Here is a 12,814-nt window from a genome sequence, read left to right on the forward strand (position 1 = left end):
TTCCGACATCTTTACGAACAATAAGGGTTATGAATATTCAGGTTGGTGGGTCACTCAGTTTGAGAAAGCAGAACTATTTCCTGTTCTGATTTTGTCCAAGAACTCACTACAGACATGGGGGGGGGGCACCACTGATCTACTGTGATGTCATATACATCTTTGTTTATGCATTTAATGCATGCCACTGGGACTCTCTGCCATATATTGTGTAAAAACCCTAAAGCATTGACATGGTGTCCGTTCTGTCACCGACAGGTTTGTTTCACTTTTTACTTTTACCGCTCGCTGCCATCTGGAGCCACGAGCGCTTGATTTAGTCAAAGAGGGTGCAGTCGAGGTGAGACGAGCGCGGGAAACCACTGCTGCTGCCTGTTATAGCCGAGACCCCTGCCAGTGTACCAAACGCCTCCAAAATATACTTCTATTTACAGTTCATTCATTTTTTATGCCATTTGGGGGCAGCACAACAAAACTATAAAAAACAACTGACATATTTTTATTTTATAGAGTTGATATGGCGAACATGTTAGCAAACAGTTGTCTGTTTTTAGGGGTGTAAAGATGAACTGATCTGTATTAGAAAACCATCACAGGAGTCAGAGATTTGACCAGGTTGATACACAGCCACATGAAATTCAGAAAATAATCGATGTATCGATATATATAGTCAAAACCGATATTTCGAAGTAAGAAAGGGGTAAGACCCGCCTCTTCCTGCTAGCTTGTTTGTTCCCCAATCACATACGTGCTTCACAGCATTCCCACATGTTAGCAGGTTAGCAGCTGATGCTACTTCGCCCGTGAAGCCGTGTGCAGTTTTATTCACGCGGACAGGCGGCCGCACAGTGCTGCTGAAACAGGAGCAGCCTGCAGCATTAGTGAAGAATCCATCCTCCGCAGCGACTGGACAACATGTCGTCCAGCGTATCACTGCCTGTGTTTGTTTGTGTGGAAGAAGATAGAACTTTCTGGGGCTTGAAATAAAAATGGAGGAAATATGTGATTGTGTGGGAAAGGCATTGGTGATAGTTTGTTTTTGTTTTATTTGCCCAGGTTCTGAAATATCTGTCTCTAAGATTTCTCCATCCACCCCAGTACAACGGAGGTGAATGGAATTTTGTGTAATAATGATTTAATAACAATTTCATAGGGATGATTTGTTGGGTAGAAAGTAGTTCCGATGAAAACTGTTGGATTATCCAGAGGAACCAGGACAATGATTCCGAAAAGACACTGCTTGAATTTTTTAAATAAAAAATACTGTGAGCACCACAAATGAAATTCCACTGACGTCCATTGTATTTGGGTGGAGGCAGACATCTCAAAACCAGGACAGATGCAAATGAAACTATCTGCTTGGCTAGATACCACCAGAGGTAATTGAGAAAATGTGTGTGTGTGTGTGTGTGTGTGTGTAAACAGGTATTTTCCTCCTGGTCTTTATACTTCTCTGCTGCTGAATACACAAACTTTGTAACCCAGTCTCTCACAGTTTCTCCTTGAAATAGTGTGACCCCGTGCATGACACTGGCCTCTGACCTGGTCGAAAAGACCAGAAAATGACAAGTGCACGTGCCGAACTGAGCACTGACACATTTGAACACATTAAATCAAAATAAAATGATTTACTGGGTTTATAAGGACTGTTGTTCTGTATGCATGTGTGCCTCTGAGATGTGGTTGCTATAAAAGCCTTTTATTTACTTATTTGTTGGTTTCCTGTCATGACTATCTCAGTTATAGTCCGGGGACAAACGTCCGTGGGCAAAAAGGTTCAAACAAATATTTTTACTTGGAAAACCAAACTGTGACTTTGGTTGGATCTCGACTGGAACATGTGGACCCGGAAAACGAACTGGTTTTTCGGAAGTCCCAGCTCTGGGGCCTGAAATGAGGACATTCCTGTTAGACAGCCTGGGTGGAATTTGAATAGTTCAGAGGAACCGCCTGACGCTGATTGGTCGAGAACCACATATTTCGAGAGCGCCAGTCTGTCACTCAACAGATCCCAGGCAGCTGATTGGCTCTTCCTGAAGAGGGCGGACTCTCTGGCTTGCCTATATATATTTATATATATATATATATATCTTCTGGTTTCAGGCCATCTGCAAATGAATGCTGGCTTTCAGAGGGAGGCGGATCTCTGTGTCCAATGTTTCTCCACAGAGCTGACTTGAAGCGCTCTCCTCGAACAAAACGATTCCCACTGAGAGAGCTGAGAGTCGGGTTTCGTCTCCCGGAGAGGAGCTAGAGGTGGACCGGGGCAACAGAATAATGATCAACACCATGGAATGCGCAGCAGACGCGCAAAGCCTGATCTCCATTTCCTTAATGAAGATCCACAACTCCAGGACGCAGAGGGGGGGGATCAAGCTGCACAAAAACCTGCTGGTCTCCTATGTGCTGCGGAACGCCAGGCAGGTCTACATCAAGGAGAAATACGCGGAGATATACAGGATGCAGCAGTACGAGGAGGTGATGACGGTCTGCAACGAGATCCAGGAGCTCAACCCGCTGGATCTGGACTCAGAGGACGCCGACGATGGGGAGCGGGCGCAGGCTGCTTGCTGCGGCGAAGAGGCGAGTGTGTGCGGCTCTGCGTGCCACCGAGGCGCGGCTCAGCCAGCGGCGCACGCCCGGACGGCGAGCGCTCTCCCCGGCTGCTCTCCCCTCGAGGACGACAGCAAGGAGCCGGAGCCGGAGCCGTCCTACTACCGAAGCTGCTGCATGGAGGCTTCCCCCGTGTCACACCGCGAGCCGTTTCCTGCAAACAGCAGCGCGCACTGCAACAAAACCACGGTGCTGGATTTGGACACGCATGTGGTGACCACGGTGGAGAACGGCTACCTCCACCAGGACTGCTGCTGCGACGCGCTCCAGTGCGGCCAGGGCGCGCAGTCCGCGGCCAGGAAACGGAAGGTTGAGTTCGGCTGTTGTATTTCCGACGCCGAAGAAGTATCGGATTTTACAGCGGCTCGCAAAAGGGCCAAACGCGAGGACTGTTCCTACTCCAACCTGGACTACATGGACACGTCCAACATCTCCAACCTGATCTCCATCTTCGGTTCGGGGTTTTCAGGGCTGCTGAGCAGACAGGCGGACTTGGAACAGATCTGTAGCAAACAGGTCCTGGCCAGTCTGGGAGCATGGACCCGGGCGATTGTGGCTTTTTGATCTAACACTTTATTTTAGGGGGGACCAGGGTCAGTTGTAACACGTCTTTCCACAAAGTAGGCCTGTTAGCAAACAGAAGTTTGTTCTGAGCTCAGGAGAAGGTTCCTGTTCCACATCTCCAACAACTTCGTGTTGAAAAAGATGTCCAACCTGATATTTGTGTACCTTCGCATAGTAACACTATGATATTAGGAACACTGAGCAAATGTGCTGCGGAGACAAGAGTCAGTGATCGTTTCTGAAACCTTCCAGGAATGTTCTTAGGCCAAGCAAATCAGACCAAAACGGTCCAGAAAATAAATGGGAACCTTAGGGGAACGTTACCCCTGCACAGTTTCTAAAGGACGGTTCCACGTCCTCTGGATGCGTTCATGTGGTACTATCTAACCCTCTTAACTTCATGTTTGAACCTAATACATATTCATTATTCAATATGTTAAACACCAACAAGAAATTTGGAACATTTAGCTAAATCAGTATTAGCATGCGTTTCAACCGACCCCCCAGGGTCAGCCATAGTAAAACGCCATGTGCTGAAATCACAACTATGACATTAACCGCAGTACAGACCCGTAACTAAAGACAGACATTCAAAATGTACAGCAGATAAAAGTATCAAGGATTATACCTCAAAGCACACCTTTGTCTTAAAAAATCAATACCATGTGAGTGCGGTTCACTGGTGTGCACTGGGTGACATCACTCACACTCGTTTCTGATTGGAGGAAGTGGAGGTGTTACAATGGAACCCGGTCTCCCCTGCAAGGTCTAAATCAACTTTATTTTTGTAGGAAAAAGAAAAGCTATTTAAAAACTGAGCATTTGAATGACAATAGTTGTTGGGAGAGGAGAGAGTTTGTACAGGAGACACGCGTCTGCAGAGTACACCTTTGTGGCTGATGAAATGGAGTGACTTCCTTTGCCTTAAATCCAGTGCACACACTGCGAGCTGTCGTCCCGAACTGAGCGTACACAGACAGTGACTGGACGCGCCTCCTGTCCTGGGCTGAGGAGCCTTTTGGAAAAACCCCTTCTCCGGTTTGAAATGGACCTTGCACATTCTGAGCAGTTTGTTGTCACGTGAAACACCTTCAAGACTCCCTCCTCAACACTCTTTAGGTACATGGACTGAACCAGCTCGTATCACTTAGTGGAGTGCCAACGCTTCCATTCTGTAACCCTTTCTGGGCTGTTGCTGTGGCCATCGCTTCACCTCCTCTCCCAGTGTGTGACAGTAAACAGTTTGACATCCTCTCTGAATCACGGTTGTTTCTCAAAGACTTCACAGCAATTCATAATTCCAACATGTCTTGGTTTTGTGAGTTTTACTTGTTTTGTAAAAGAATGATCTTAGTCCTTTTGTTTTAAAAAGGCAAACTCATGATTTAGCCATAACCTGAGGATCCACGCATTAGCTTTATGAGCACTATGTGTACCAAAATAAAGAGAGTATTCAGCCATTCTCTACATATTTTGTTGTTATTCTTGTATTTTTGTGCTTACTAAATTGTATATCACCGGGTAAAACTGTTTCAGAAAATATTTGTTAAAAATTTATAATCTTAATAAAAAATGAAAACCTTAATCTTAACTGTTGTGTTTGACTGCGGTTATGAAGCCGTTTGTGAAGATTAAAGACTAATGCGGTACCAGGCCCACGGTGGCTGACCATCGGCACACATGATACCGTTATGAAAAACACACTTTGTAATACGCAAGCAAGACACCCTTTAAAGAGGGCTTATAAATTGTAAGTAATGGCTTTATTACTAGTTAATAAATAATTTATTAATGCTTTATAGACCAGTTACACACCATCGCTAACTTTTGTTCACATGGTGAAACATTTCTTTGGCTGGTGTGTATCCCAACGAACAAAACTAGTTTTTTCCAGGCTAGCTGTCTCCAGTCTTTGAGCTAAGCTAAGCTAACCAGCTGCTGGCTGGAGCCTTATATTTAACGGACAGTCGTCGGCGTGGCGTCAATCTGCTCCTTTAATAAGTTGTTAATAAGTGGATTGTGGTTCAGATTCTGCACAAGCCTTTTCCAACATTAATAAAGCCATTTGGAACAACTTATTAAGCCTAGGAAAGTGGAAACAATACTATATAATATAATGCAATATAATACTGTCCAATACGACGCCACCTATTTTTTTTTTACTTTGGAAACAGTAGTAGAAAAAAGAAAAAAAAAACTTAACTCAGGGTCCACTTGTTTTTCCGGGCTTTCAGTTGCATGTAATGGTCTTCCTCAGTGGATGGAGTTTGCATATTATATAAATTCCACTCATTATAATATAAAATATTTCATACTTGGGTCACATGATGACAACTGAGCAACCTCTACTGCGAGAGGCAGTTGAAAGCTCCAGAAGAAGCTATTAAGTAGACATTTAGTTAGTTATTCATCTTTTCACAGACTACAGCTTCTGAAAGTCTCTGACCCAAACTGAGCTTTATAACGGCACAGCGATGGGACGCATTGCAGGGCTGTTGTATTCGATTGCATTAGACTGTACAGGGGTGTTGTTTTACTGCTCGCAGTGGATACACTACTACAAAGATAAATCATCAAATACTCAATGATCTAAAACAGCTAAGGTTTGGCATTCTATCTCTGCTGAACGTCATACAGGCCCGTTCTCCAGTTTTGCTGCCTGCCGTCACAATGCACTGTACCAGATGTGACTTAGCCTACACTTCATCTCCCCGAGCAAAACTCTGAGGCCTGTTGCCTCTGCTCTGTGCCACTTGGTGGTGTTCTTTAAAATCAATGAATGAAGATATCAGTAGGGTTGTGTATGCAGAGCAGAGCCACCTCAGGCTGACCCCCCCCCGGCTGGCTCGTACAGCGCGGCATCGCTCTGTCTCAACACATCACATACACTGCAGCTGCTCGTTCGCTCCTCCAGCTCTGCAGTGGCTAGTTGGGAACGGAAGTGGCAACGGGAACAATGCATTGTGGAATTATGCAGAAATGGGATGCAGGTATTTTGGTGCAAAACAATAAACACAGTAGAAATATAAAGAAACATAAAGCAAGTACTGCAGGTCAAGAATCCTAACTATACAATTGACAATAAGATATTAAAGAATATTAAAAAATATAAGAAAATAATAAAGAATATGTACAATATGACATTGTAATAATATTATTGTGCAATGTGCAAAATATATTGCAATACTGCATTAATACACAAAATCTTTGCTTGGAAATAAAAATTCCAACAAAACAAAATTTGAAATTTTATCAGAAACCAACCATGGCTCAGCCCTCTCGCTCCGGTTTTGTTTCCAGCTGTATAAACAGCTCCTCCAGCTGGAGTGGGAAAGACTGACACCCAACACACAATCAAAATCTTTGATTTCCTTTTGGCATCAGTGATTTTTCATCAATTTTATTTCCCATATTTGTATTTACCTTTGCATTTAGGTATTTTCCCCTCAGTATTTTCATTTGGTTTGGTTTGATTCTGTCATAAAATATTGTACAGGCTACCTAATATATGCAAAATATACAGACAAAATAAAAAACTCAAGTATCCAAAGTGAATAGTGTATGCAATGTGGGAAGACAAAACATCAATAAAATAAAATCTATACATTTGAAGCATGATTTAGGATAAAAACACTAAAAGTCAACTTATTGACGTGGGGGTGGGGGTGGGGTGACTAGTGTTGGTGTGTGGACATGCTGGGAGGAGGAGGGGTAGACAACAGAGGGAGAGGTGAGAGGTGCAGCCATGAGGGGTTGGGGAGGACGGACGGAGGGAGGGAGGGAGGGAGGCATGCTTTGTCAGGAGAGGGAGTTGATGTGTTGGGGGTTTGCAGAGGGGGAGGCCACATGTGACAGCAGAAGGTGGGGGTGCACAGAGGTCTGTGGGGGAGGGAGGGGGAAGAGGAGGTCAGGGAGGGTGTTTGTCAGAACGATCTGATGCGGACACATCTGAACACTCCGGTTTTTAAACCGGTTTCGGTCTTCCATGTAAACCAGGCTGCTGGTTTTCCGCTACTTCGATGTTTTTCTAAAGTTTTCTCCAGATTGGACAAATCAGAACACTGCTGTCACATTGCTGTGAACAGTTAACAGCTTTCTGAAAATGCTGTTATGATGGTCAAGCTTTAATAGACGTGTTGAATCAACCCTGTAACATTGCTGTCAAAGGGTTTATTTAAAGGTCCAGTGTGGAGGATTTAGTGGCATCTAGTGGTGAAACTGCACTTTGCAACCATTTGAATCCCGCTCGCCTCCCCCTCCCCTTCCAAGTATGTAGGAGAAACTACGGTGAAGCGAAACTCACGAACGGCCCTATCTAGAGCCAGTGTTTGGTTTGTCCGTTCTAGGCTACTGTAGAAACATGGCGGTGCAACATGGCGGCCTCCGTGGAAGGGGACCCGCTCCCTCTGTAGATAAAAACGGCCTTTTCTAAGGTAACAAAAACACAACGCTTCTTATTTTCAGGTGATTATACACTAATGAAAACATTCTTATGAATATTATGTTCCATTTCTGCCAACAGCTCCTCCTAAATGTTCCACACTGGACCTTTAATATTAAAATATTATTTATTCACCTGAATTAACTTTGTCAGAAAGATCTGATGCGGACACATGGGTAACTTTGTTTCATGGTGCGAGCAGAACCATCTGCAGCTCAATGCGACAAAGTCTAAGGAGCTGGTTGTGGATCTACGAAGGGCCAAGGCACCAGTGACCCCGGTTTCCATCCAGGGGGTCAGTGTGGACATGGTAGAGGATTACAAGTACCTGGGCGTACACATGGACAACAAACTGGACTAGACTAAGAACACTCAGGCTCTTTACAGGAAGGGCCAGAGCCGCCTCTATTTTCTGAGGAGGCTGAGGTCCTTCAACATCTTCGACAAGGCTGAGGATGTTTTATGAGTCTGTGGTGGCCAGTGCTGTCCTGTATGCTGTTGCATGCTGGGGCAGCAGGCTGAGGGTAGCGGACGCTAACAGGCTCAACAAACTGATCTGTAAGGCCGGTGACATTGTGGGGGTGGAGCTGGACTCGCTAAACTACACGCCATCTTGGACAGCGTCTCCCACCCGCTCCATGACGTGCTGGTCAAACAAAGGAGCGCCTTCAGAGGAAGACTCATCCCCCCACAATGCACCACAGAGCGCCACAGGAAGTCATTCCTGCCTGTGGCCATCAGACTCTTTAACTCCTCCCTCTAAGTGTCAGTCTGTATGACCCGAAGTCACTAAACTGGACACTGATCATTAACATCTCTGCAATAATTAATAATTGTGCAATATTCTGGGTACTACTTCCGTGCAATATTAGTTTTCCCTTGTTAGTTTTTCTTATTTATTGCTACTGAAACTATATACCTCAATTACTCTTCGACAGTACATGCACCTCCGCTTATTAATATTATTTATTACATAATTAGTTACATTGTATTTTAGACTGTACTTTCATCATCAACCAGTAAACCCACTTGGTACTCGACACTTAGTTTATCTTATACTTATAGCGACATGATACTTAATTTATTTTCTGACCTGTTTTATAGTGTTTATAGTGTATCATATCGTTTGCTAGTACTTTCTCCTGTGTGCACTGACGTAAAGGCGAGCTGCTGGAACAAAGAGTTTCCCTACGGGGATCAATAAAGTATTTCTGATTCTGATTCTGATTCTGATTACAAACAAACAAACAAAACTTATTTTCTCACTTACCTTTAGTGGTATCCAACAATGCAAATTTTATCCATCCAGGATTTGGATTTCCGCCTCCACCCCAATACAATGGGCCTGAACAGAATTTGGTTTATGGTGCTTACAGCGTTGAAAACTTGTAATTTACACACGAGTCTACAGTCATGCTAGCAGCTCTGAGGCTGTTCTTAGGGACACCACCATGCTCACCAAGTTTGCACGCTAATTATCACTTAACACAAAATACTAACAAAGCGAAGGCTGATGGTTTGGTAGGTGTTTGGTCATGAACCAAAAAAGTACTGGACAAACAACTTTGACCTGATGGTGGCGCTAGATGGAAAGTCAGAGGATCACCAGAGTTATTACAGTTCATCCTGAGGGGAGCATGAATGTCATGATGTCCATTCAATAGTAACTGAGATAATTCAGTCTGGACCGACGTGGTGGACAGACTGCCTGTTTAACCTCATCACTGTTGGGTGTGATCATAGGTGCAACACGGCAGACTTCTGACCACACCCATCAGTGATGTCACCGGGTTTTAAATAATAATTGTAAATGATCATAAGAAAGGGGGATTTCCTGGGACAAATGCAGCCACAGCTTTCAGAGTGACTCAGTGTGACGTGTGGACTCCAAGCTGCTTTCACAGCAGTGCTTCTGATGAGGGTGGAAAGCACGGACTCCGCTCTGCTCCAGCATGAACATGGGTTTCTGTGAATTAACAAGGCTCATCAGTTTTGGGTTTAACCTAATTTTGTTGGTTTTGTTTCCACATAAAAAAATGTGTTTTCTGCTACAAGATGACACTGTTCACGGAAATTTACTTAAGGGTCCTCTTGCTTCTGCAAATATAGTGTTGAGAAGAAATGGTAGAACACACAACTGAGCTGCTGACTACTTGCATATTAAATATAAATATGGCACCTGTCCTATTTAATGAAAAACAGGCCACAGCCCTATTCACATATTTCTATTTTATACAAGATGACATAGATTAAGTTACGCCCAAACAGGATCGCACTCTTATTTGCATTCTGAAGAAAAAATAGACCACATCCGTATTTACATATAGGCCACTCCCTTATTTGCATAATACCAGAGTGGACCGCTCTATATTGCATATCAACTAGGCCACACGGCAAGTTTCATAGAGGAAAAGATGAAAATAAAAAAAATCGACCACACCTCTTGTGCCTACGTAAGGAAGAAATGCATTTTGATTAAAAAGACAAACCACACCCACATTTTAACATTCAAAGAAACGGGCCACGCCTCCATTTGAATATTAAATAGCCATTGGACCCTATAGCATATTGAAAACTAGGTTACGCCCTTATTTGCATATGGGGGATGAACTATGCTTATTTTCATATCATAATAAAAACAAATCAGGTCACAGTCTTACTTGCACACTGAAAGGAAAACATGTAAAATAGGCCACACCCATGAGGAAATTCTGGAAGAAAATAAATCAAGATCATTTTGTATGTACATTTTAAAATGATAGTAACTTTAGCTAATAAAAACTTATATCGTGATATGATTATTACTCATTTCTATTACTATTTCCCAATGAAGCCATTTGGGGCTTTTGTACCTTTTATTCTTTTTGCAACAACTTGAAGTTACTGGCTCCTGGACTGGACTGAGGTAAACCGTTGAACGTGTTTGATGTGAGCCTTGTGTCACCGTGTGTAGCTCTTTGGGCAATAACCAGCCCTGCTGAGGTTAGACCCTGTACAGATAGAAGGAAAGTGGCTGGAGCTCGGATGGGAGAGGAGGTCGGCCATTAATTGCAGGGTTGGTGGTTCCTGTCCACATGTTGAAGTGCCCTTGAGCACGACACTGAACCCCATATTGCTCCTGATGAAATGTGGATGTGAAGAAACGTTAAGTGGGAACTGTGAACACCGGGACAGGCTGACTGGATGCCTGTGCTGAGCATGTGTTGCTGCTCTACAGATCCTTTCCTCAGGTAAAAGTATTAATGCAACAATATGAAGATAATCCATTACAAGTGAACGTTCTACATTTTAAATCATACTAGCAAAAGTACAGAAATATTATCAGCTAAATGTACTTTTGGATACTTATACTATCAAAGCAACAGTACTTGGCCCTGTGAGTGTTATTTTACTAGTTTTAACTAATTTACATGCAGTTTCTACAGGTCACTTAGTTCAGTGGTTGGCCCTCCTCCATTTTTATTTTCTCTAATCTTTGCTTTTCTGTGAAAGACGGTAATTTGACCTCTTTTAGCCTTTATTCAAATGAAACCATCTGAGAAGTTAAGAGGGAGAATTCACTCTTTGGTGGAAACAACAACTCGTAGACCTCTGAAACATTTGACATGGGCCCCAAGGGGTCACAAGCCATAAAGGTTGGGACAACTGATTTAAGAAATAAGGCACTGCATTTTATCTCTCTCTCTCTCTCTCTCTCTCTCTCTCTCTCTCTCTCCATCGATAGATAGATATTAAATTCTTAACCTTGAAAGTAGGGCTGTCACGATATCAGATTTTAACTACACGATTATCATGGCCAAAATAATGATAATATTATCGCAATATCTAATTTAAAAAACATTAGCTAGATAAAAAGTAGCTAAAAGCAAGCTAGTTACTGCACCTTCCTTTTTACGTTTTATGGCGGGTGGCAACCAGCGTTAAGGTGCATCACCGCCACCTACTATGACAAAGCGAGGACGTAAAGAAAACCGGAAATGATTTAAGAGGTGCTGGATTATTTACACGACATTATCATATGTGTATTATTAACAGGATATCAATATTTCATTTTTAAATGTCATGATTATCGTCAACACCGGTATATCGCGACTCCCCTACTTGAAAGTAACTACAGTGTAGTGCAGTAGAAGCATAAAGTAGCATCAAATGGGAATATTCGAGTAAAGTACAAGTTCCTCAAATTGTACCTAAGCACAATACTTAGTTACTTTCCACCACTGCTCTCCTCTATCTTAAGTCTGCAGCTGCATCCCATTTCAGAAACCGCCTCCATGGAAGTCCACGTTTCAAGCCCAGACATGTGAGAACGGGTCGACGCAGCTGTCCCATTCCAAACATTCCTCCGAGCGAGGCCAAGAAATCCAGCCTTTTTCCTCAGATTTGTGCCCCAAATCCATCATGCACACTCACTCGTTCCATGCTAACACCTGAGCGGTAAATCCCAGTAGTAGACAAGTTCTGTGATACCTCGACATTACTAGTTGTGATGTTTCACTTCAACACAATGCACAACTGGCAAACAATACTTCTAAATTGTCAATATAAGAGAATTTTTTCCATCACGATGTGCGTAAGATGGTAAGGCCAGCAGCTCAGCGTATTACTTTGTTCGCAAATCCACCAGTTTGCTTGTTAGAACAGGCATATTGACTTTCTGAGAGTCGACCGCTGGTTTGGCAACATGTTCGGGCTGTTGACAAGAACAAACAGCGGCGTTGCAGCCTGGCTTCCAGTGGATCTATTTACCACTGACTGAACACGAAGACCTGAGAGAATACCACCTGAGGATTGGCAGACTTGGTAAGGTGAAGAGGATCGCTTGAATGCACCGGTGCTTTTCTTTCTCTGCGAGTGAAGGGGCAAGAGCTCACGATACTACGTTGATTCATGTGGGGAGCTTTGATGCCTCTAAAGGACACACCTTCACGGGCTGCGTCACACACTGCGTCCCTCAGTCGCCTTTGGACTGCTGTGCTTTATTCCACCACTCTCTGCACTGCAGTCCAACATCCTGTATGTAAGGGGAATTCCACCTCAGTCCTTTTCAGGACTCATTGTAAGTGAAAAAAAAAGGGCTGTTGCATGTTGTTTTGGAATTGTAAATTTGACCTGAGCTGGAGTTCCCCTACTCCTGGTAACCACGTCTGTTAAAAAATAATCATCCTTCACATGGAGGAGTCCTTAAAGTGTCCTGAC

At 43.5% G+C, this 12,814-nt stretch overlaps 1 protein-coding gene across 1 annotated transcript; it reads left to right on the forward strand.

Annotated features, from left to right (window-relative positions):
- Nucleotides 1–480: 480 nt before the first annotated feature.
- ier5l (immediate early response 5-like) lies at nucleotides 481–4,759 on the forward strand. Its single transcript, XM_044174617.1, has one exon. It carries the CDS (start codon nucleotides 2,275–2,277, stop codon nucleotides 3,172–3,174), a length of 900 nt encoding a protein of 299 aa, XP_044030552.1. The 5' UTR covers nucleotides 481–2,274; the 3' UTR covers nucleotides 3,175–4,759.
- Nucleotides 4,760–12,814: the final 8,055 nt, after the last annotated feature.

The sequence above is a fragment of the Siniperca chuatsi genome, linkage group LG18, assembly GCF_020085105.1.
Source record: "Siniperca chuatsi isolate FFG_IHB_CAS linkage group LG18, ASM2008510v1, whole genome shotgun sequence".
Taxonomy (NCBI): Eukaryota; Metazoa; Chordata; class Actinopteri; order Centrarchiformes; family Sinipercidae; genus Siniperca; species Siniperca chuatsi.

Coding starts and splice junctions, on each gene's coding strand:
- ier5l (XM_044174617.1), top strand. CDS start 2,275: ATGATCAACACCATGGAATGCGCAGCAGACGCGCAAAGCCTGATCTCC.